This window comes from Furipterus horrens, unplaced genomic scaffold (assembly GCF_987537825.1).
Source record: "Furipterus horrens unplaced genomic scaffold, mFurHor1.1.pri manual_scaffold_5, whole genome shotgun sequence".
Classification (NCBI taxonomy): Eukaryota; Metazoa; Chordata; class Mammalia; order Chiroptera; family Furipteridae; genus Furipterus; species Furipterus horrens.
Window position 1 is genome coordinate 164,106,733 of NW_028327175.1, and position 26,529 is coordinate 164,133,261.

The 26,529-nt window shown below is 35.2% G+C and overlaps 1 protein-coding gene across 1 annotated transcript in view; it reads left to right on the forward strand.

Moving 5' to 3' along the window:
- The window catches only part of ADK (adenosine kinase), a 648,653-nt gene that overhangs the window by 297,909 nt on the left and 324,215 nt on the right, over window positions 1-26,529 (forward strand). Inside the window, exons 5-6 of the mRNA XM_090278245.1 lie at window positions 18,771-18,943; window positions 23,352-23,460. Of these exons, the coding sequence (XP_090134371.1) occupies window positions 18,771-18,943; window positions 23,352-23,460 (282 nt within the window). The remainder of the gene's footprint in view (window positions 1-18,770; window positions 18,944-23,351; window positions 23,461-26,529) is intronic.

The window sequence follows — 26,529 nt, forward strand, 5'->3', positions numbered from 1 at the left end:
GCTTTTATCCGTCATTCTGTTTATGTGGTGTATCATATTTATTGATTTTTATTGATTTGTGAATGTTGTACCAACTTTACATCCCCAGAATAAATTCCACTTGATCATGATGTATTGCTGTATTTGGTTTGCTAATATTTTGTTGAGTATTTTAGCATCCATGTTCAGTAGGGATATTGGCCTGTAATTTCCTTCCTTCCTTCCTTCCTTCCTTCCTTCCTTCCTTCCTTTCTTCCTTTCTTCCTTCCTTCCTTTTTTGTAGTGTCCTTATCTTGTATTAGGATAATGCTGGCCTCTTCTTGAAGATTTTGGAATAGCTTGAAAAGGACAGGTGTTAGTTCTTGGAATGTTTGGTAAAATTTACCTGTGAAGCCATCCAGTACAGAGCTTTTGTTTGTTGGGAGTTTTTTTATTACTGCTTCAGTTTCACGAGGTGTAATCTGTCTATCCAGATTCTCTGATTCTTCCTAATTAAGTTTTGGGAAATTGTATATTTCTAGGAATTTATTCATTTCATCCAGGTTTTCCAGTTCGTTGGCATTTAGTAGTTCATAATATTTTCTCTTACAATCCTTTGTATTTCTTTAGTGGCAGTTGTTATTTCTCCTCTTTCATTTCTGATTTAACTTATTCAGGTCCTCTCTCTTTTTTCCTTGATGAGTCTGGTTAAAGGTTTGTCAATCTTGTTTATCAAAAAAAAACAAAAAACAAAAAAGAAAAACCCAGCTCTTGGATTTATTGAATTTTTTTTTTTTTTTTTTTTTGGCTCTATCCCATTTATTTCTGCTCTGACCTTTATTATTTCCTTCCTTCTACATACTTTGGGCTTGCTTTGTTGTCCTTTTTCAAGTTCCTTTAAATGTCAAGTTAGATTGTTTATTTGATCTTTTTCCTGTTTGGTGACATAGGCCTATAATGCTATGAATTTCCCTCTTAGAATTGTTTTCCCTACATACCATAGATTTTGGTTTGTTTTCTCATTTTCATTTGTTTCAAGGTATCTTTTGATTTCTTCCTTGCGCTTGTTGTTGACCCATTCATTGTTTAATAACATGTTTGTTACCTTCCATGTCTGTGTATTTTTCAGTTTTCTTCTTCTGATTGATTTCTAGTTTCATAGCATTGTAGTCAAGAAGATGGCTGGTGGTATGATTTCAATCTTCTAAATTTATTGAAACTTGTTTGGCATCTTAACATGTGGACTGTCCTAGTAAACATTCCACGTGTACTTGAAATGTATGTATATTCTGCTGCTTTGGGATGGAATGGCTGAAGTTATCAATTAAATCAATTTGATCTAGTGTGTTGTTTAAGGCCTCTGCCTCCTTGTTGATTTTCCATCTGTAATATTTATCTATTGACGTCAATAGGGTGTTAAAAATCCCTGCTATGACTGTATTTCAGTCAATTACTCTCTTTATGTCTGTCAAAATTTGCTTTACATATTTAAGTGCTCCTATGTTGGGTACATAAATATTTACTAAGCTTATAGCCTCTTGTTGGATTGTTCCCTTTATCGTTATAGAGTGTGCTTTTTTTTCTCTTACTATAACCTGATTTTAAAGTCTATTTTATTGGATATAAGTATTGCTTCCCCAGCTTTTTTTTTTCATTTCCATTTGCATGAAATATTTTCCATTCCTTTACTTTTAGTCTGTCTGTATCTTTCTATCTGAGGTGGGTCTTTTGGAGACAGCATATATATGGGTCTTGTTTCTCTATCCATTCAGCTACCCTGTGTCTTTTGATTGAGGCATTTAAGCGATTTACATTTTAAGTGATTATTGATAGATATGTATTTATTACCATTTTATTTTTTAACTGTTTTCCTCTGGTGTTTTATTCTTTTTCTTTTTCTTCTTCTTAAAGCAAGACCTTTAACATCTGTTGCAATACTGGTTTGTAGCTAACAGACTTTTCTAGCTTTTTAGTGTCTAGGATGCTCTTTATTTCTCCTTCAAATTTAAATGATATTCTTGCTGGGTAAAGTAGCCTTGGTTGTAAGTCCTTGCTATTCATTACCTTGAATATTTCATGCCAGTCCCTTCTGTACTGAAATGTTTCTGTTGAGAAATCAGGTGACTGTCTAATGGGAGCTCCTGTGTAGATAACTAACTGTTTTTCTCTTGTGGCATTTAGGATTCTTTCCTTGTCTTCAAGTTTTGCCATTTTAATTATGATGTCTATTGGTGTGGGCCTCTCTGGGTCCATCTTGTTTGGCACTCTCTGTGCTTCCTGGACTTGTGTGTCCTTTTCCTTCACCAGGGTAGTTTTTGGTCATTATATCTTCAAATAGATTCTCGATCCCTTGCTCCCTCTCTTCTTTTTCTGGTATTCCCATGATGTGGATGTTATTACACTTCATGTTGTCTTCAAGATTTCTTAAATTCCTTTTTTTATTTTTTCTGATCTCCTGGGGCGTTTTTTTCTTTCTTGTCTTCCAAATCCCTGATTTGATCCTCTGCTTCCTCTAACCTACTGTTTATTCCTTCTAGTGTATTATTTTAGATATTGCATTCTTTTTTTTTCTCTGAGTGTTTTTTATGTTTTCTATGCCTTTCTTCATGCTCTTCAGCATCCTTATAATCATTACTCTGAACTCTATATCTGATAAATTGCTTTCCTTTCATTTAGATCTTCAGGATAATTTCCTTGTTCTTTCATTTGGGGCCTGTTTCTTTGCCTTCCCATTTTGCCTTCCTCTTGGTGATTGTTTCTATGCATTAGGTAGATCTGCTAAGATTATGGTACAGGCTTATGTCAGATGCTACGTATGACTGATTCTGGGCAACCTTTTTGGAACTATCAGTGATCCACAGCTTGTGGCTCCCTCTGTTGGACTTGGGTGTGAGCAGACAGAATCAAGGCCAACTTTTACCAAGCACCATTACTGAGGGTGGGTCAGCTGAAGTCTGAAAGCTTCCAGAGATCCACCTTCTCTTGTACTTTATCAGTAAAAGTGCCTCCTGCTGTACTTCTCAGCCACCCAGCTTAAACTCCACAGCATGGGACAAAAGGTATTCCTGTGGGTGAGGTTATTGTTTCCCTTCAGTCTAATGCCACTTGGATGGGAGTGCTTGGCCCAGGAAAGATGGCTTCTACAGTATGAGGGAATGACTCAGCACAGGGATCCTTGTGGCTGTTCCTTCAGTTTTCTTCCCTGAGCCACCAACCCCAGAGTGTTGTCATGCATCTCTCATGTCCTTGCCCTCCCTCTGCTGGAGTCCAGAGTAAGTAGCTGCAAACAAAATTTTGTGTGTTGGCCATTAAGAGGCTCTCTGTGTCTCTAGTCCTCTCTCTGATGAACAGAAACCCCTCTGCTTTTACAGCTGGGTGTTACTTGGGTTCCTTTCCAAGTTTTGGTGCTCTAGGCTTGGGAACCCACACCTATCAGGGGGAACCTCCCGGTCACTGAAATATCCCTCGGAACATAAGCTGCCGCCTGTGGGAAGACATGCAGCCCTGTCACTTCCCCCCACTTTCTACCAGTCTTGATGTGGTGAAGTGGTTTCTTCTGTAAGTCCTTGGTTATAAGGCTTCTCTCCAACTAGTGTTCAGTTGGTTATTCAGAATAATTTTTCTTTAATTTTGTACTTCCAGTTTGGTCCTGGGAGGAAGTTAGTGTAGCTTCCACCAACCCTGCCACTATTTTGGATCTCCAAATATTTACTGTACCCACTAGAGTAGCAGAACTATTCATTAATCTTACTTAGATTTCATTTCAGTCTCATGATTTTGATATTCTCCTTCCTTAATCAGCCATTACATATTGCTTATGGTAAGACGGTCATAAATGACTATCACTAGAAGGATATTTGAACATGAAGTTTATTCTGCTATTAACATCTAGGCAAATTGTCATTTTTCAGAAGAAACCTATACTCATACAGTTATACTACCTACCATGAAAATATGTCAAAGGAAATATGAAAGAGTAGCTTTGAAAATGTCCGCTACTCACCCTTGAAGATATCTATCATCTTAAAGGAAGAAAGGGAAAAAAGAGAAACCTATGTTGTGAGTTCAGGTTTAGTACAGTAAGTGTTTAAGAAAGGGCCCTGTTACCATGACAACTAATGCATGGGTTTTAATTGAAAAACTTTCATCATATGGGGCTGATAAAATTGTAGCATCCCTATTCTCTTAGTACAGAATTATTTTTGTCAAGTTAAAAATATTGTGACAACCCCTGTGAAAATTAATTTAAAATGTTTCTATTATATTGTTTTCAAGTTATTTGTTATAACTAACATTGTACCAAAAGAATATACTTTCTTAGATCTGTCATATAGTTAAGCATTTGATTTGACATTAAACATTACTTTCCTAACCAGTAGTGGGTCTTTGTTTAAGTGATAAATAAAATGGTAAATAGTTTAATATATTGAGAGTTTTTGACAGTAGAAAACGACCTGCCACTTTATAGATTCCTTTGCCTTAAATGCTTTCCAACTCCAGTGGAGGAAAGCTGTTAAGCTTTAAGTGCTCTGTCATATTTTCAGGCTTTTATAGTAGAAAAGAACAGCAGTGCGCAATGATGATGGAAAACGATGGCAAGTAGACTTAAAACATCATAAAGCACAGACTATTGTGTGCAATGCCTTGAATTGAATCTTTTTTGAATGAAATGATCAACCAGATGTGCCACCCTTATGGACCCTGTAAGAAGAGGAGAAGAAATGTGCCCTAATGCTAACTGTGCATGAAATTGCAGTGTTAGGAGATATTGACCAGATGTTTCAATCTCAACAAATAGCTTGTTATGTTACTGAGTGAAAATATCTTTGCAGCTTTGATCACATACACCTTGAAGGAAGAGGTAATTTAATAGAGGCTGTCATAGTTCATCATTGTCAATAAACTTTGCCTTATATTTTTGATGTTGCTGTCTATGGGCAGATGTTTACTGCCTTTAAGGGATTTTGCTTTTTATAAAGTGTATGCTAAAAATAGGAAAGGAGAAAGATTTTTCTCAAATTCTCTCTTGCTCTTTGGTTATTAGTTGGCATGTTTCTTTGTGGATTTTGTAGTTTCTGGATGAGTGCATCTGAGTGACATTCTTACTTCTAAAGACCCACTGTAGTTTTTCTCTGACGGTTTTTTTTCCTCTCTTCAACTCTCTGTCTCGGTTTTAATTGGCCACAATAAACTTACACATGATTTAAAAAAAAATTATATACAGTATCTTTTTCTATATTTTATAGCTTGAAGTGATGGATCTCTTAGAAAAGCATAATAATTTCCTGACTTTTCCAACTGAGGACAATGATAGCTAGAGAGATGAAGTTACTTATACATGGTCACATGGTTATTCTTTTCTAAGTCAGCTGTTTGTCTGAGGTCTAATGATACTCTTTCCAGTATGATCTTCCTCCTTTCTTTCCTTACCTGTGAAATGGAATTAGTAAGTATCTATCTCAGGCTAGGGGTTCAGATTAACTGGGATAATGTAGTAAGTAGAAGACTAGCATAGCATATGCCCAACATATAATAAATACTTACTAATTTAGCTGCTAGTTATATTGTTGTTTCTAATTCACATTCAGGTAATTATAGTTTTGTTGTTGTTTTTTGCTGAACTTCCGATTTGTATTAGTTTACCAGAATTTTTCTCTATTTATTGGGGGAAATGTCTGAAATATAATGGGAAAATGATAAAATAACTTTAGAAGTTATTTTGGGAGACATCTGGTCAAGGTGGAGGTAGATGTAGACAGGCTTCGCTTCCTCATGCCACCTGAGAGAGAATTACAACTAAACCTCAAATCATATAACACCTCGAACTGTCAGAACATTGAACTGTATGGAAGTCCGACAACCAAGGATTTAAAGAAGCCACATTTATCCAGATGGGTAGGAGGGGTGGAGTCATGGAGACTGGCAGAGAGGCAAGGAAATGCAGTGTGGAAGCCCTGGCTGCTGTGGCTCAGTGGATTGAGCGTCGGCCTGTGAGCCAAGTGTCGCTGGTTCGATTCCCAGTCAGGGCACATTACTAAGTTGCACGTCAGGTCCCCAGTTGTGGGCGCAAGTGAGAGGCAACCACAGAGTAAAAAAAAAAAAAAAAAAAAGAAATGCAGTGTGGCATGGATAGGTGGCGATGGTGGAACCAGTGGTCCCACATTTACATATGGTAGACAAAAATCAGGAGGGGTACCATGGGAGCAAGCAATCCCAGCTCCAACCAGGCTGCAGAGCCCAGGGATCCAGCTCCAGGAAGTTAAATCCCCATAAGTTCAAGCTGTAAAAACTGCTGGGAGTTGGGGTGGTAGAAGAAATTGTAGGGTTTTCAGGAAACTCCATTTAAAGGGCTCTCCCTGTGTTAGAACATATGCAGACCTACCTACTCTGGTATTCACCACCAGGGCAACAGCTCGAAGGATGCTAGTCACATATGGGGAGGGAGTGAAATGACTAGAAATGGGGCGAGTGCCGGGCACACCTCCAGAAGCCAGGCAGCAGCACTGACCCTAATTTGAGCCCTACCTCCACACACACCCACAAAGCAGTGAAGCGGATTGCCCCACCTGGGTGATTTCCTAAGGCCTCACCCCACACAATTTACAGGTGCCTTTTCTACGATAGGCCATACTACTAAGACAGGGAGTCAAAGCACCTCTACTGAATACACAGAAACAAACTCACGGAGGCTGCCAAAATGAGGAGACAAAGAAATAATGACCCCAATAAAGCACAGAACCAAACTCCAGAAAAAGAGCTAATCAAAATGGAAATAACCAACCTATCAGATGCAGAGTTCAAAACACTGGTTATCAGAATGCTCAAGGAACTCATTGGGTTCTTCAATAGCATAAAGAAAGAAATGAAGGTTACACTAAATGAAATAAAGAAAACCTACAGGGAACCAACAGTGGAGGAGATGAAACTGGGGTTCTAATCAATGAGTTGGAACATAAGGAAGAAATAAGCATTCAACCAGAACAGCAAGAAGGAAAAAAAAATTAGAAACATGAGGATAGTATAGGAACCTCTAGTACATTTACAAATGTATCAACATCTGAATCGTAGCGGTGCCAGAAGAAGAAAAGGAAGAGCAAGAAACTGAAAACTTAGTTGAAAAAATAGTGAAAGAAAACTTCCCTAATTTGAAGATGTCCCAGAGGCTTCTTAGTCTATCCTCTTTTTTTAAAATTCTTTTTTTTTCTTGCTCTTCTGATTGAATACTTTTTTCTTCCTTATGTTCCAAATCATTTATTTGAATCCTAGCTTCATCTCCTCCACTGCTGCTTCTCTGTAGATTTTTCTTTATTTCACTTAATGTAACCTTCATTTCTGCCTGGATCTTTTTTATGCTGTTGAAGTACCCAGTGAGTTCCTCAAGCATCCTGATAAACAGTGTTTTGAACTCTGCATCTGATAGGTTGGTTATCTCTGTTTTGTTTAGTTCTTTTTCTGGAGTTTGATTCTGTCCTTTATTGGGGTCATATTTCTTTGTCTCCTCATTTTGGCAGCTTTCGTGTGTTTGTTTCTGTGTATTGGGTAGAACTGCTTTGACTCCCTGTCTTAGTAGCGTGGCCTATTGTAGAAAAAAGCACCTGTAAGTTGTATGTGACATAGCCTTAGGTAATCTCCAGGACTGGGCAACCCATGTTACCACTCTGTGGTTCTGTGTGGGTGAGGGTTTGGAGAAGGGACAGTGCTGCTGCCTGGCCTCTGGACTTTTGCCTGGGAAGAAACTGTTAGCACTTGCCCTATTGCCAGTCACTTTAATTTCTCTCCACATTCTACTGGTGCCCTCCCAGCTGCTGCCCTGATGCTGAACACCAGAGGGGCTGGGTCTGCATAAGTCCTAAGTCTTCATGGGCCCTTTAAGCGGAGTCTCCTGAGGCCCGCAGTTTCTTCTGCTGCTCCAACCCCCACTGATGTTTACAGTCAGAAGGTATGGGGACTTACCTTCCTGTTGATAGGACTCTGGGCTGGGTGATCTGGTCTAGGGCTGGGGTGCCTTGTTCCTGAGGTATCCATCCCTATTTTTATCCACTACCCATGGGTGTGGGACAGCCCCTTCCACATATTACTGCCTCTCTGTGCCACTCCTCTTCTGCTCCTCTCTGCATCTACACCCCTCCTACCCATCTGGATGAATGTGGCTTAATTCCTTGCTTGTCAGACTTCCATACAGTTCGATTTTCTGACATTTCTGGGTGATATTTGTTTTGTAGTCTAGTTGTAATTTTTTCCTGTAGTTGTGCAAGGAGGCGAGGCATGTTTACCTACATCATCTTGACTAGAAGTCCTTATTTCTAGTGATTATGTTATTAATAATATCTCCACGTGAAATTTATTCTGTGTTTTAGAAAATACTGTATCTTTAGAATGCAGATTTAAGGAAAAGATTATAGCATTTTGACACTTATTCATATTCATTCATTGCATTTATATGGTATCAAAATCCTGTTTGGAATACTGAATTTACTTTCGGTTCTCTGATTCCAATAGCCTTTTTATTTTTTTGCTTCTGAGTCTATTTGTTATCCTTCTTTCTCTGAACATTAACTGTCTTATGGAAGACCCACCATGTTCCTTCTGCAAGTTTCAGCATGGACAGTTTTGCATATATTCCTTAGGAAATTTTCTTTGGCCACTCCCCAAAGTCTGACATATGTGCTTCCCTCATATACTGATCTGTCTCACACACCCACACACACACACACATGTGCTGCCCTCATATACTGATACCTGTGACACACACACACACACACACACACACACGCACACACACACACAGTGGAGTACATTAGATCAGACCCAGAAAAATTGTGTAGGGTGAGAAGAGCAGGCAATCCTTGGATTCAGGCCTGTGGAACACTAAGAAATCAGAAGAAAAGAAGCCTACAAAAAATAGAGAAACGCTGACTTACCTATTTTTTACTAAAATAGTGCCCCCCAAATGGTAGGTAATCAAAAAATATTTATGCAGTGAGTTAAATGAAGTTGCACTAAAAATTATTTACTATCTCAGTGCCCTGTTATTATCATCATCATCATCAGTACTATTTAGCTGGTACTTTGCTTACATTATCTTAATCAGTTCTCACAATTATTTTACAAGAAATATAATCTCTGATAGAGTATTTATAATAATTTACCATCACAGGACTAGATGACCTAAATGTATCTGAGTTGAAAGTGTCTTTTTTTCTACTAGGCCAAAGTTTCCCAAAATTTCTCTGAAAAATTGATGTTAACAGGTATTTAACAATATAAGTAACAAAAGAACCATTGTTGGTCATTGTTGGGATAATAGTAGAATTATTGGGAATCAATTTTTATTATAGGATGCTTGCCAACAGAAGAAATGGAGCAGTTTTGGCAGGAAAGAAGCATAACATACTAGTTGTTGAGGGAAAATGGATTCTTAATAATATTTATAAAAATTTTGTTTTTCACCCTGTCTTACTTGGTAGTATAGCAGTCCTCAGAGAGAACCAATCCTTTAAGCTATGTGATATATGGTATTTTCCTAACTACTTCACTTTTGATTTCCTCACCATTCTTTGCAATCTGTTGCTGTTATTACCCAGTTTTGACATTTAATTTCTTTTAGTCGTGCTTTAGATTTTCCTGAAATGCCTCATTGGATTTTCTGATATAAAATTTCTTATGTTTGGCTTATCTTGCTATTATTTTAGTATCTAGGTACCATTCTTCATCATTCTATTATGAATTAAATTAAAGTATATAGCATTACTTAGAAGTGACTTGCTGTTGATCATCATTATCAATTATATTGTTCTAAATATTGCATTTAGATGACAAAGAGGAAATTGATCTGGAAGTGAAGTTAATATTAATAGAAATCTTTCATATGTTGTTAAAGACTCTTGATATGAAGCTTACTATGTCATTTATTTAGCCTCCATTTAAATTGAGTTATAAATTTTCTCTTATTGGTTCCTTAATGATGCATCATCTCTTATCATCTGATTCCTTTGCTCAAAATTCCTCATTTTCACACTTTTACTTACAGAATGTTGCCTCATGGCATTTAATGATCTGGTCTAGATCTACTATTTATATTAGTCTCTTCCCTCCCACATTGGGCTCTGTCATTACACTCCTAATAGTTTTGTATTTCTTTTTCTTTGTTTTTGTTAACACCATACTCCTTTATTTCTCAAACTGTATGCTAAGAATCCCTTGTGTGATTTAACAAACCTACATTGAGCCTGCAGGTTATTTAAAATTTTCTAGGGAAACAAATGACATCGATTAGGTAGAGCATGAACCACTAGCTCCAGATATTTCTGTTTTAACATTACATTGCTACTTTCCTTTTGGTGGTGTCATATACTTTGGAAAACTGGATTTTTGGTGGTTTCTGTGGTAAAAATCAAGTATTGCACAAAAGTCAATGTGACACAGGAAATGATTCCATGTCTTGAGAATTTTACAGTGTGCAGCAGGTGCTCAATAATTAGGAAATAAATACTTACTAAGTTGTTTGAAACTAACTACTTACTAAATAGAATTTCTTTCACCTTAGGAAAGCCATGATAAAATTTCCAAGGCAGGAAAGGAGGCATGTGTTCTGTGCTTACATGTACTTCCTGTTCATAGCCATTTGAAAAAATTAAACCCATCCTTCAGACTAGTTGATAATGTCACCCATCTCTGAAAGCCTTTTCTGACCCCCTCGGGTGTAATTAATCTCTCTCCTGATGTTGCTTGGTGGCATTCTGCCTTTACTGTTGCTTTTAAAATTGAATTCAACTATGTTTATGTGTTTATTTGAAGTTACCAATTCTAACTGTGGCTTTCTTGTTCTTCAGTTAGGTGTAGTTACTTAGAGTATAAAATTGACCCAACTATAATAATAGGTATAATTTAGTTCACTAAAGTGCACTATTTCTAATTCTTAACACATGCTTCCAAGATCATCAATTGTATTATCAACATTATATTTGAAGAAATTGGGATTTTAGCAATGTTGGTTTCCATAACATTGACATATCTCCTAACCTTTAGCTATTCTGGTTCCTTTTCCTTTTCCTGTTGATTATACAGTCTGCTTTTAGGTATCTTCAGAAATCCTACTGAGATTTTGATTAAGGTCGCAATGAATCTTATTAATCTGTTTGGGGAGAATTGCTATCTTAAGAATATTGAGTTTTCTAATTCATGCACATAGTGTAGATTTATATAGGTGTTTTTTAGTTTGTTTCTGTTTTTTGCAAATTTGTGTTGTGTTTTGTGTATCGGTCTTGGGTATTTTTTTTTTTAATTTATCCTGATGTGTTTCATTTTTTTAATGCTATTGTGATATTGTTTCTTAATTTTAATTTTCAACCATTCCTTGATAATATATATATGTATATGTATATAAAATTACATTAGATTTGTGTACACTAATCTTGTATCCTTGAGACTTTGATAAAGTCACTGTGTAATCCTAGAGCATTTATGTAGATCTCGTATGATTTCATATATTCCTTAAACACTGCACAGGTTGTTATCCTGCCAAAGCCTTAAGAGTTACTCAGTATGGATTTCAGCTCATTCCTCTCTGAGTCTTTTTCACAATTTCTATTCCTCCAGCTCTCCTTGAACACTTTATCTCTGGCTCTCATTTCAGTGAAAATGCCAGGCTGTTTGGCTTCTTCTTCCCTACACCATGGTCTGAAAATTTCCGCCTGGCAGAGAGCCTGCATGATATCAGGGCTCACCTATCTTTCTTTCAGAGATCACAGTTCTGCCCTGTCCCATATTTGAAAATTCTGTAGTTGTTTCATTTTAGTTTTCTTTTCTAGTTATTCACAGCACAGGGGTAATTCTGGGCCCTTCTACTCCCTCAGCGCTTGAGTATAAGTTAAAGATAGGTATATAAGGATGAACTATACATAATATAAACAAAGAGGCTAGGCAATTTGTTTTAGCTAACAGAAAGAACATAATCAGAAGTTTTGAACAAGGTTGAATCACTTTCCTGGAGAATCTGAAAATGTTGTGGTTGTGTCTTTGTATTAGGGCCACTGTCATTTTCCTCTAGTAGATACGCATTAAATGTTTATTGATTGGATGTCAGAATGGTAGGGAACAGATTGGTTAGATGTTGGTAACACATTGTGTTTGAGGCGATATTAGCAATGTGCTAAAATTTTAATAGAACTATTAGAAAATTAATTCATAAACATTCAAAAAATGGATTTTTTAATCTATTTCAACTTTATTGATTATAACACTTAGGTAGGTTAAGTGCTTTGAAGCAGTGAGCATGGCTTCTATTTCTTTTGTGTGTCTACTTTGGCTTATTAAACTCTTAATATTAAATTTAATACTGACTTTTGAATTGAAATTACTGATCAAATGTAAAGGTCTCCCATTTTGTCAGTGTCCTAAGTATACTGGTGTAGATAATAGCCAGAGTGTTAGCCAGTTTCTTGTGGTGATATTTAACAATGGAATTGTATGTAACAAACCTGCTGAATATTTCCATTAATTGTTCATTTTTGTCTTGCAGGTTTAAGTATTATTTATTTATAATGAAAACATTTCAATTCATTTAAATCCTGATTATGGAAGTGTTATAAATCAGATGTAAGCCTGGTAGTGAGTTGATATAGCCCCCTTCTTAGACTGTAGTTTGAACATGTAAATTTTCATTATAATTAGGCTGAAATACATTATAATGACTTTACTTTCACTAAATGACTTTTTCTATTATTTTTATGGCATATTATTTAAATAATCGTAGAAAAATTTGGTATTGACTTTGTTTTTGTATTTTCATACATAAAACAGACATGGCTGATCATTTAACCAGGCTTTCTACATGAATAAAAGTAATGCATAGAACAATACATATTCTTGGCTGTTACATTTATACATTCTCTAAGTCTGGTTTAAAGTATTTAAAATCTATTAGCCATAGAGAATCCAGTCAAGATGGTGACATAGGCAGGCGTAGCTCACCTCTTCACACAACCACATCAAAATTACAACTAAAATATAGAACGACTATCCCTCAGAACCATCAGAAATCGAGTTGAATGGAAGTCTGAAAACTATGCAATTAAAAAACCACATCCATCCAGACTAGTAGGAGGTGTGCAGATGTGGGAGAGGCTGGTCCCTCACCCAAGTGTGATGGATAAAAATTCAGGGCGAATATCTCAGGAGCCAGGAGTCCCAGCCCCACACCAGGCCCCGCAGCCCAGGGTTCCAGTGCCAGGAAGATAAGTCCCCATAACTTCTGGTTGCAAAAACAAGTGGGAATTGAGTCAGTGGGAGAAATGCTGGAGCCCCAAGCAGTTCCTCTTAAAGAACCAACATATAGACTCACCTACTCAGACTCACTCTCTCTGAGCTCCAGCACCAGGGCAGCAGCTTGAAAGACACTAGTGGCATAAAGGGAGGAACTGAAGTGTCTGGCATCAAGGTGAGCAGAAGCCATTGTCTCTTTCCTAAATCCTCCCCCAAAAGAGCTGGCAAGCTGGTGCCATATCTGAGACTCCATCAACCTGGCTAATACTGTTCGATCTGCCTTAGATACCGCCAGAGACTCCACCCCACCCAATTTATGGGTACACCCAAGCTGCTTTTCCATATGAATGGCTGGTTTCAGCTCATTCTTCACAACTTCCTAATCCTATCAAGCAAGTAACAGCTGGCCTCAGTGAGCTCCAGGCCTGGCACTAGCAGCAGATAGCTTAGGTTCACAGCTTGGCTTCACCTAGGAATCTCCAAGCCAAGCAAAAGTATCAGCCATTTCAGAGTGCTTTATAGCTCCAACAGGGTGCTCTCAGCAAAAGAGAGGTGGGGACTGACCTTTGTGTGGACCACCTGGGACACCCCAGTACCAGTACATACAGTGGACAACTACAGACCACATCGGAGCAGCACCACCCTACCCCTGTACAGTTGGTCCTCCACAGAGGGCAAGGTTGGTGGTCAGTGATCACAACCAGTTCTTGCAGCTGACTGGCCTGGGTAAATCTCTCCTATTGATTTGCCAACAGCAACAAGGCTCAACTACAAGAGTAGGATGTACTCAGTCCGCATGAAGGGTACACCTCAAGTACCCAGCTTGGGTCATAGAGGAGGCTGTGCCACTGGACCCTACAGAACACCTACTACATTAGGTCATAGTACTAAGACATGGAGACAACGCAGTTCTACCTAATACACAGAAACAAATACAAAGAGGCTGCCAAGTTGAGGGGGCAACGAAATATGGCCCATATGATAGAACAGAACAAAACCCCAGAAAAAGAACTAAATGAAACTCAGATAGCCAACCTGTTAGATACAGAGTTCAAAACACTGGTGATTAGGATGCTTAGAGAAATGATTGAGTATGGCCACGAAATAAAGGAAGAAGTGAAGGTTATACAAAGTGAAATAAAAATATACAGGGAACCAACAATGATGGGAAGGAAGCTGGGATTCAAATCACCAATTCAGAATAAAAGGAAGAAATAAATTTCACCCAGAACAGAAAGAAGAAACAAGAAATGGAAAAAGAAAACAAAACAAAACAACAACGACAACAAAGCATTAGGAACCTGTAGGACAACTTTAAACATACTAATAACTGAATCGTAAGGGTGCCAGAAGGAGAAGAGGAAGAGCAAGAAATTGAAATTATATTTGAAAGAATAATCAAAGACAACTTCCCTATTTGGCAAAGGAAATAGACATACAAGTCCAGGAAGCATAGAGAGTCCCAAACAAGTCTGACCCAAAAAGGACCACACCAAGACACATCATCATTAAAATGCCAAATGTTAAAAATAAAGAGAGAATTGTAAAAGCAGCAAGAGAAAAGAAGAGAGTTACCCACAAAGGAATTCCCATAAGACCATCAGCTGATTTCTTAAAAGAAACTTTGCAGGCAAGAAGGGGCTGAAAGAAGTATTCAATGTGATGAAAAGCAAGGACCTACAACCAAGATTATTGTATCCAGCAAAGTTATCGTTTAGAATGGAAAGGCAGATAAAGTGCTTCCCAGACAAGGTGAAACTAAAGGAGTTCATCATCACAAAGCCATTATTGTATGAAATGTTAAAGGGACTTATTTAAGAAAAAGATGATCAACACTATGAATATTAAAATGATAGCAAACTCACAACTATCAACAAATAAATCTAAAAATAAAAACAGAAACAAACTAAGCAAACAAGGAAGACAGGAACAGAATCATAGAAAATAGAGATCTTTTGGAGGGTTATCAGCTGGGAGGGGGAAGGGAGAAAAAGGGGGAAATGTTATAGGGATTAAGAAGCATAATTGGTAGGAATAAAATAGACAGGGGGATGTTAAGAATAATATACAAAAGGGTGAAGCTAAAGAACTTATATGCACAACCCATGGACATGAACTAAGGAGGGAGAGATTGCTGGAGGGAAGTGGGGTACTGGAAGAAAGGGGGCAAAGAGAAAAAATTGGGACACTGAAATATACTTAAAAATTTTTTTTAAATCTGTTAGTCATAGATATTGATTTATTTTAAAATATTAACTGCTTCATGTGATTTACTCATTTTAATAAATTGAAAATATTAAAGATTGAGTAGATGAATTTAAAATATTGTTATTCTTTACACAGAATGATTGATTTAAATACAATATCTTTGACCCACTCTTTAATTTTGAAATTTTTCTAACTTAAAGTAGCAAGGATAGTAAAATGAACTTCTTATACTCTTCACATAGATCTATCAATTAAAATTTCAACTAATTTGTTTCTTTCCATATTATATATGTATATAATATGGAAAGAAACAAATTATATACATAATAATTCAAATATATATATATAATAATCCAAAATGGTTCAGGAAATTTGAATTATTTATTCCCTGTTTGAGAAATTTTGAATTGATACAGTTCTATTTATATAATAGTATTCCAATTTCAACAATTCTAATTAGTGTCCTTATAGCTATTTGATTTTCTTAATCCAGGATCCAATAAGGATTCCACATTGCATGTATTTGTCATATTTCTTTACTTTGATCTGTAACATTTCTTCCTCTCACCTTTCTTAGGGTCAGTGGGGCTCTTTCTATGTATTTCCTTCTTTAAAAAGTACAAGCCAGTTGCTTATAAAATGTGTCATAGTCTGGACTTATTGTGTCTTCATTATTAGATTCAGGTTAAACATTTTTGGCAGCACAAGGCGCACATAGTGTTAGTTTCTTCCATTATTGATTATGCTAAATTAAATAATTTGTTTTAAGATTGTATCCCTCTGATTTTTTGCTTGGAACTTTCTTTCCTTGCCCCATTCCATATCTTATTGCCCTTCTACAGTGGAAGCCTACTTCTTAACAGCATCAGCTTTATATTCATTTGCTCTATCCTACAATGCATGCAAAATAGTTTTAATAATAGCATTATCAACAGTAAACCTATTATTAATGTTTATGGTTTTTTGGTTTTGTTCCTTATATTAATTAGTATTTTGAAAAGTTATAATAATGTTGACAAGTTATTTGTATTTTTTCTGTGTAGTTATAATTTGATATTTTCTTTGATTTTTAAAAATTTCTGTTGTATTCAGCTTTATCATTTACTTTTCCTATTTGAATTCTGAATTTAAGTTTAAATTGAATTTCATTTACAAAAATGCAAACTTTTAAACATAAAAGTCAAGTGTATGACCTAGCTCAGTTGATTGTAGTGTTGTCCTGTACACCAGAAGGTTGGGGGTTTGAGTTTCAGTCAGGGCACATACCTGGGTTGTGGGTTCGATCCCTAGTTGGGGTGCGAATAGGAGGCAACTGACCAATATTTCTCTCTCATATTTTTTTCTCTCTCACTCTCTAAAAATCAATAAACGTATTTTTTTAAAGTCAAGTTTATGTGAAGTGTTACATTCTGAGAAGTCCTTCTTCTATCCCTACTGCTTTATTCTATTCTCTCTACCCACCCTTAAGCAAATCATTTAGTTTCTGGTGTATTCTTTCTGTTTGTTTGTTTTTTTAAACAAAATAAGCAAAATTAAAACTATATATAAATTCTAAAAGAATATGTATATATACTAAAAGGATATATATGTTCTTAATTCTTATTCTTAATTCTTAAAGCATACACAATCACACTTTTGAACCCTGCTCTTTTTTTTTAAACTTCACAAAATATTCTCACAATTAATCTAGATAATTAGTCCATACAGCTTTTTCTTGTTCTCTCTCTCCTTTTTAAATTGCTTTGTGGTATTCCATTGAATGGAATTATTATAGTTTATTCAGTCTGTCTTCTAATGATGAACTTGTAAGTTGTTCCAGTATTTTGCTATTACAGATAATAGCTGTCCATATGTTGTCTTACACTTGTATACACATATCTTCAGGATAAATCCCTAGAAGTAGGGTTACTAGATCATCAGAGAGTTACTGTATCTTTTATCTTACAACTTTCTGTTACCTTTTGTTTCTTTTATCATCCATTTAACTAACTCTCAGCTATACATACATTTCTTTTATATACCAAATGTTTGAGAATGTGATATAGTTCTGTCTTTTGACTTTGTTTATTAAGTAATTTTTTAACTATAAGTCTTAGAAAAAAATACATGGTGGCTTTATAATTGCTGATTGAAAACCTTAGAAATTTGAGCTATTTATGAAAAATAATATATCATATCAGTGGGAAGTGTGCATTTTAGAAGAAATCCACTATTATTAATTTATTGTAAAGAAATTAAAGTTTATGAGACTAATGAAAAATGAGATTAAAATTAGAACTTTTAATATTTTATTTTTGTGTTTTTATAACTATTAAATTTATTGGGGTAACATTGGTTAATAAGACTATATAGGTTTCAGGTGTCCAGTTCTATAGTGCCTCCTCTGTATATTGAGTTGTGTGTTCACCAGCCAAAGCTGTCTTCTTCCATCACCATATATTTTGCCCCCTTTACTCTCTTTAACCTCCCTTCACCTCTTTCCCTCGGGTAAACCACCATATTGTTATTTGTGTCTGATTTTTTGTTTGTTTTTTTGTCTTGTTTATTTGTTGCTTTCTGTTTTATATCCCACATATGAGTGAAATCATATGGTTCTTGACCTTTTTTGTCTGACTTGTTTTTGCTCAGCACATTCTCAAGATCCATTCGTGTTGTCACAAATGGCAATATTTTATCTTTTCTTATGGCTGAGAATTTAAAAAAATTTTAGACGTAAGTGTAGTTTAGTTTAATTTATATATGAATTATTACAAACATGGCAATACTAGTGACAACCACAGCTAATATAAATCATTTACTATATGCTGAGTATTAGGCTCAGTAATGTTTATACCTGTTTACATTATTAATTTAATTCTCAACAACTATGAGGTGTATTTATAATTTTTTTAAATTTGCAGATGAGGAAAATGAAGTGTAAAAATGCTAAATGACATCTTCTTTCTCATACAGCTAATAAGTGACAGGGGCAAGATTTGAACCCAAATAGTCTTCATTATAGATGCTGGGCTTTTAATGAATAACATGGTTACACTACTACTATTGGGAATCAATATTGTTTTTCTGTATTAAGCCAGCATTGACCTAAGTTCTATATAACTAGATTCTGAGTTCTTAACCAATGTGCTCTATTTCTCTCCCCAAAAGTAGTATAATGAGATTTTATGTGGTTGTTGTATCAAATTTGTTATCATAAATGGTAGTACAGGATTGGAATTCCATTCATAACAGCTTCAGCTGCTAATAAAGTATCCCTTTTATGACCCTATCTATGACAGAATACAGAATTATGGTGTACCATTTTCCGAATCGCTAAAATTATGTATGCTTCTATTTTTCAGTGGATGATTCAGAAGCCACACAAAGCAGCAACATTTTTTGGATGCATTGGGATAGATAAATTTGGGGAGATCCTGAAGAAGAAAGCTGCTGAAGCTCATGTGGAGGCTCATTACTATGAGCAGAATGAACAACCGACAGGAACTTGTGCTGCATGTATCACTGGTGGCAACAGGTCAGTGTAATTCCAGGGAAAGTTTATAATAACTGGCTATTTAAATACTGGTAAAATCTGAATTCTAATCTAAATTTGGAATTTAGATCTCATGTTTATAATTGCTTTTAATATTAAATAAGCTCTTTTTTATATCATTTTTTTCTTTTAAAATACTTCCTTTGTTGAGCCTACGGTTATCTTCATGAGGTAAAATGGAATGAAATTTTTTAGATTATATAGTCTAGAGTCTACAGGACATGTATTCAATGTCTTGTAGCTAGTTTTTGTTTTTATTTTTGTGGGGTTTATTGTTGTTATCGTTGTTGTTTTGTTATGTTTTTGCCAAACTGGGATTTCACCATATCCTGAGATTGGAATATTGGAATACACACATATTCATATGTGTTTTTTTAATTTATAAAATACTACAGTATATCCAGTCTCATGAATTAGGTCATCTAAGGCATTTCTGGCTAATAGTCATTCATCCATATTAAAAAACTTCAGTTATGAGTAATGTACCACTCAAGAAACAACTCATTGCCCTGGCTGGGTGGCTCAGTTGATTGGAGTGTCATCCCATACACCAGTAAAGGTTGTGGGTTTGATTCCCAGTCAGGGCACATACCTGGGTATGGGGGTCCAAACCCCTGTTGGGGCATGTGGGAGGCAATTGATCGATGTTTCTTTCATGTCAGTGTTTCTCTCCCTTCTCTCCATTTCTAAAAATCAATAAACATATCCTCAGGTGAGGGGAGAAGAAAAGAAAGAAACAACCCATTGAATTTCTATACAATTTTACTTAATAAAAATTCTTCTTTATGTGAACTTTGAAAATGTGATTCACTAGAAATTTTACATTCTTGTCTCCCTTCTGTTCCCTCTCTTATTTGCCACTTTTTTCTTCCCTTCCCACTCTTGCCCTTTTTTAATGCACCTGTATTAATCCCTTTTATTTGTGCTTACTCTTTGACTTCCAGCAAATGTATGTTAAGAAAATAACACTATTCTGGGCAATAGTCATTAAATAACTAAAATATAACTTTCAAAAATAGTGCCAAAAATCTTTCAAACCTTTCTTATAGTTTTGTGTTTTATGCATAAAAGAATGTTGCAATTTTAAGGTTTCAATAAATAGCCATCTGTTGTTCAAAAATATTTAAAATGTACTTATTTAGACCTTTCCCCTTTTTAATTTTTCTAAAGCCAACACTAATATGCAGGTGCAATGTTTTCCCACTAGACAGAAATGGATAAAGTTTTGCCTCTGATACTGCTCAGGCTAGAGTAAAATTGATAAATTATTTGTGTTGCTGAATTGCTGTTTTAAAGAGTAGTTATGATAATATTAGTTCTATCAGATGTTAATAGCTTAATTTATAAACTAATATTATGGTTATAATGATTGGTATTGTTCAAGTAATATTGGATATCAGAAACTGGGGAAACCCTCCCTATCTAGCTCATTATCCAAATTGTTTTAGATAGGGCTGGGGACTCTTACTACCACTATCCAAAACTCAGCAAGCAAAGAATTTAGATAATGCAATATTTTCCTTAATCCAGATTCTCATTCTCCAAAGTCTGAACCAAATAATTTGGATAATACAAATACTTAAATTTTTCTTTTGGAAAAACTATGTGGTTTCCTATCAAAGAATAGTCTTATTATCAAAGTAGAGTTTAGTGGTTGATGTTGATGCTGGTAAAAATGGGTTCATGCAGTGTCATGAGGAAGGAATTTCAAAGGACACACTCGTGGGAGAAGTTTAAGCTTAGTGGCAAGATATATTGGGGTGAAGGAAAATAATATGTCCTCAGAGATGTGTAGAGAGCAGGCAGGCTTTAGCAGCAACTGCCCTGAGATCCCTGATAATCCTCCATATATTTTTTTGGTTTTCAGAAATGAGCAGGCTTTCTTTCAAACTATCCAACCTACTTCCTGGGGTTTTCTGGGGCTAGACTGGGCACTCCCCCTGTGTGGGACACTGCTCCTTGTGGTTTCAGGAATTGTAGCCCAAGCCATGAGCCAGGCACCCCTGGAGAGGCCTTTAAATTTCAACGGAAAACCGGAAGGGTGTGAGGCAGGAAGGACCAAAAGCCACTCAGAGGGTTCCCATGGGAATTGGGTTTAAAGAATGCATATTGTGCTTTAGAGCTTGCTCTGCTTTTCTTCTCTCTTAGTTAACTATAAACAATCTGTAGTAAAGAATGTATGAAACCTTGCATCTAATGCCAGTGTGGCATCAAGATGTTTGATAGACCCTGACACAGACTCAGTCACTGTGTTCTCTATAGTGATACCTGTAAACAGTAACTGTCAACTGCAGCCCAAGCGTTTGAAAGCTTATTGATGATTCATAAGTCTTGACCTTGTATCTCCTGAATCCCCTCCTCAATAAAAGGCACAGGATATGGAAGTTTGGCGCTCTTCTCCATTAGAGAGATTATCCACCTCCCATCCCTCCAGACAAAATACAGTGTCCTGGATAAATTTGTTCCATCGTGGTCCTGAAACCTCTGCTGGACAGGGAATTTACAACCAGGCTGGGGCATTGGAGGCAGGACAGCCTCACCCCTACAAATCCCTTTTTTAGATTTTTCAGGGTTCCACCCCCTACCCCCTTCCAATCTGATCCTTTTCTGCACCTTTATGTTGCCATGTTGGCTCCTACTGCACATGCCCCAAAGTTCTGCTGCGCTCACCTGGTTTCTGCTGCACATGCACTTACCTCCTCCTGCACCATCTTCTCTTCTACTGCACATGTACCTAGCAAAGGAATTTCTCTTGCTGTTTTGATCTCTTTCTCTGTAATCCCAGCTACCTGATTATTCTTTGCCACTTCAGGACTTAAGTACCCTAAGCAGAGGATGTGTCTGTCCTCTGTAAAAGCCCGTGAGTGCTGTGGCTTCATAGTGAATCAGGCTTATTGTCCAATTCACCTACCTAGTAGATTAGGCTTAATATCTGACTCAACTTCCTAGTTTATTAGGCTTAATGTCTGGTTCCATTTGATCCCTTCCTCTATTAATAACAAATTAGCTACCTACACTAACAATACCAAAATTGTTTTATTTGTTTTTTTAAAGATTTTAATATATTTATTTACTTTTAGAGAGAGGGGAAGGGAGGGAGAAAGAGAGGGAAAGAAACATCCATCAGTTGCTTCTCATAGGTGCCCCAACCAGGGACCGAACCTGCCCCAGACAGGTGCCCTGACTGGTGATTGAACTGGCGACCTTTCGTTTTGCGGGACAATGACCAATCAACTGTGCCACACTGGTCTGGGTCGTTTTTTTCTTTTGTTTAGTGGCTATTTTTGTCAAAATTTTGCTGAAGTCATGATTACATAACTATTTTAATAAATCAGGACTACTTATTCTGACTTTGTAATATAGGTATTTGCATATAAATATATTGATGCATATTACTCTTTATTTTCATTCATTTAATTGAACATAAACAGATGTAATCCTCAGTAATTAATTGACATATGGATGAACATAAATGTTTTGGACAAGAATTCATTTATTCTTTTCTTTACAGAGAAGCCAATCATATTACCCCAATCTTAAACTGATGAGGTGTTATATATGCATTTTTTTTTAGCCATAACTGCTACCATTGATTATAAAAGTGAAAAGTTGTCAAGTTGTTTTCTAATTTTTGAATCAGAATGAGGAGGGAAAATATTTTTATTAATTTTTATGTAATATAAATAATTATTAAGTTTAATTATTGAGCAATAATAAAAAACTCTGTGTTGCATTTGTAGCAAGATTTTAAATGTAGTATCCTGCTTAAATTTTTTAGCTGCAAAACTGTACCAGGGCATGGAATTTTCAGCTGTAGAAACTAAATTTATTATAGTCCTTCATATGTAATGCTTTGCAGATTAATTACGTATAGTAAGTAAAGTCTTATATATGTGCATTTTGTTAAATTAATCTCATATTGGCTTTTAAAGCATTAGGTTAAGTAATAAATGTACTAATACTTAAAAATTGAAGTTTTTATTTGCATATTTTTATGCATAATGGCATTGTAGCTTTTTTATTTTTTGTAGGTTTTTATTTCTTAACTACATTTTGAACTATTAAAATGTAGAGGTAGATAATCTTATCATTTAAATATAAAAAGAAAACTTAAATGCCAGTTTCTCAAAATACCAGGTGGTATTTAGAACAAGGATTAACATCTCTGTTTATTTCAAAGGCAATACAGAAGTCTCAAAAGTTTTCAAAACAAAACTAATTTCATTCACATTTATTAAATCAAAGCAGTTCTTAAGAATTAAAATGTAAAACAAATCATCAAAAATCATTGTTAATTAACTGTGTAGAAATGCACAAGTTTGCAACAACAAAAAAGCAAGCTATTTATGTATGAAAAAAAAAAGCTACTTGACTTTTGTTCTTGTTTTAGGTCCCTTGTAGCTAATCTTGCTGCTGCCAATTGTTATAAAAAAGAAAAACATCTTGATATAGACAAAAACTGGATGTTGGTAGAAAAAGCAAGAGTTTATTATATAGCAGTAAGTATTTACCTAATTCAAATTTCTGGTATATATATACACTAGAAATTATAGTTGTTAGCTGTTGTAAAATTTTAAATAATTGTCTTTTACTTATCCTGCAAATTATTTACTCCTCTCAGAGCATGTGTTCACTATTAAAAATAAAGAACAGTAATATGATCAGTCTGTGGTAACAATTTATATTATTTACCTTCAAATCTACCTCTTTTTGGATATATTATACATAGATATTTCTTAACCAAGTATTGAATTCTATATTAAGTCAGTTTCTTAAGATCTTTTGAAGCAATTTTTCAAATTTACATTTTATAATTTTAGGCTACCTGTGAATGATGCATGCATTGTATGGGGAAGTAGAATGAACATTCACTGCAGACAGTTTTAGCTTATTTACCTAAAAAATCTTAATTGCTATTTATTCCATAGCAATTACCATGACACCTTTTAATTTAATATTTCAGAAACATAGATCGTGACAAATCTGTTAAATCTGGGAATAAGGGCAGCATGTAATTTGAATTAATAAGTCTTCTGACATAAAAGTAATTGGTAAGAATTTATTTCTAAGATAAGACTGGTCTGAAAATTCTCCTGAATTAATTACCCCATGAATACCTTGTTTTTATTTAATATGAGTTGAATGTGGCTGACCTTAAATAGTAGATACCTATGAAAAATTAAAAACACCTCATAAACATGTAATAATATGATTTTGATATAACAGCTCTGCCACTCACTGCTTGATCTGTGAAACAGCTGGTAAGACATGTAAAAAATTAATTATCTAATAGGAGCATGTTTATTGAAAATATAAATATTTCTTTCAGTCCAGTGTTAATGTTTCCTATTGCATGGTTATGTGCTCTGCCGTAGGCTTTACAAGGTTGTTATTGATTCCTCTCTATAGCAAACCCTACCCCTTTATAACTGTTAAATAAATGCTTACATTGAGAGGATTATATAGAGGAAAAACATGTTGCAGTTCTGCCAGTTTATGAGAAAAACATTTCAAAAACTAAAAAAATTTCCCTTGATCATCTATTTTATTTTGCAGAATGTTTTCCTTTGTTAATTAGTGAGTTAGTAGCATATTTTTGTAGTGTGACTTTTTTAGGGAGATTTGTATACTATTTCAAACTACCTTACCCTTGAAAGTCTGATTTCAAAGAGCACATGGTTTATATTTTGACATTCTATATGTTATATTGTTTATATTGACTATGATATATGACAATATGTTATGATGGAAAATATTTTTAACTGACAGTTATAATTGTATTTCAGTGTATAGTAATTGGATACTGAATTATGAACTAACTTGGAAACAACTCATAGCTTTAACAGTTATGCACATACAACCCATCTAGCCAAGTTTGGGTGAATGGAATTTTTATAGGTGTATTGCTATTTGTAAATGCCATTTTGTGTTAAGTATGGAGGGATTAGTTTTGGTCAAGTTAATAAAGAAAACTGAATTATTTTTGAAATGTATGTAGTATATTCAGCGAGAAACAGATATCTAAGTGGATTCCAATTCATATCTCTGCTGATAGCTGTTAACTCTTAGGTTCTATTTCAGCAATTGCATCAAAGGAATGTTCTTTTACATTTCTAGGTAAATCTATAATTTGCTCAGAGTTTGGCTATTTTAAAATAGATCTGAAAATAATTGAGTCATATTGGATACCTGGGATGCTTTTGTTATTGGTGAACATTCAACAAATAATTTGTTTTGTTAATAGCTAAGAGCATAATTTTTATTTATTAAAATTTGTGAAATATTTTCTGAAATATAATGTTATTTCCATGAAAACATTCTTCAGTTCTTTAATTTTTTATTTTTAAGGTTATTTATTTATTTTTAGAGAGAGGGGAAGGGAGGGAGGAGAGGGAGAGAAGAAATATCCATGTAAGAGAGAAACATCGATCGGTTGCCTCTCCACGTCCCCAACTGGGAACCTGGCCATCAGTCCAGGCATGTGCCCTGACTGGAATTGAGCCAGTAACCTTTCAGTTTTGGGGATGAAGCCCAACCCACTGAACCACACCACTCAGGGCCATTCTGCAGTTCTTTTAAATCTTTAATTCCCATTGAGCACAGAGCATCCAGTCTAGTTTTTGTTTTGTTTTTTGCTTTTCTTTTCCCTTTTTTTTTTTTTGCATATTCTCAAACCGAAATTTTACTTTATTTTAAAATTTATTTTTATTTTTATTGAATTTATTGAGATGACATTGGTTAATAAAATTATATAGATTTTGTGTGTACCACCCCAAGTCAAGTCTTCTTCCATCACCATTTAGCTTCCCTGTACAGATTTCTTACCCCCCTGGCTCCCTTTTCCTCTGGCAACCACCAGATCACCGCACTGTTTTGTTGTTTGTGTCCATGAGCCTTTTTTTTTTTTTTTCTGGGTGAGAAGGGTTAAGGGATCAAACTGAAATTTTAGATTCAGTAGGTATATCACTACTTAATCAAATCAGGTAGAGTCCTTCATACTTTCAGAGTCTATAGGGTCATCAATCTTTTCAAATCATCATCATAAACTCCTGAGATTTTAACAAGTTGAAATTCTGGGAGCTCATTAATTACAAAAGGTTCTTGATCTAAGGAAGCAACTCAATATGTCTGTTCAATAAATTTCTAAAATTAGGACATCTGTCTGCATTATGTAAAATAAGCCAGATCAACAAGTCAGCAATTTTTCTTCTCACTATTCTGTAAATTAGTAATGGTTATGAGCATTGAGAAAATTCAAAACCGTGATCATTTTCTTTGTCACATAATGCAATGAGGCTGAAATACAGAGTTTACATCAAAAATTCCCCGATAAACTGAAGTTGAATCTGCGTATTTCAGCATTCTCCTTTGGTTTAAATAAAGTGTTGGCCTTTTTCTTTTTTCTTTTTCTTTTTTAAACCTTTATAGCAGGTGTCTCATTTATGGCATGTAAACTTAGTTTTTCCATGTTTAAACCAAATCCCTTGTTAGTAGGCGATTAGGGATCACTGATTATGTGGTATCTAATTACAGTATTGAAAATATAAATCTTGAGTACTCTTTACATC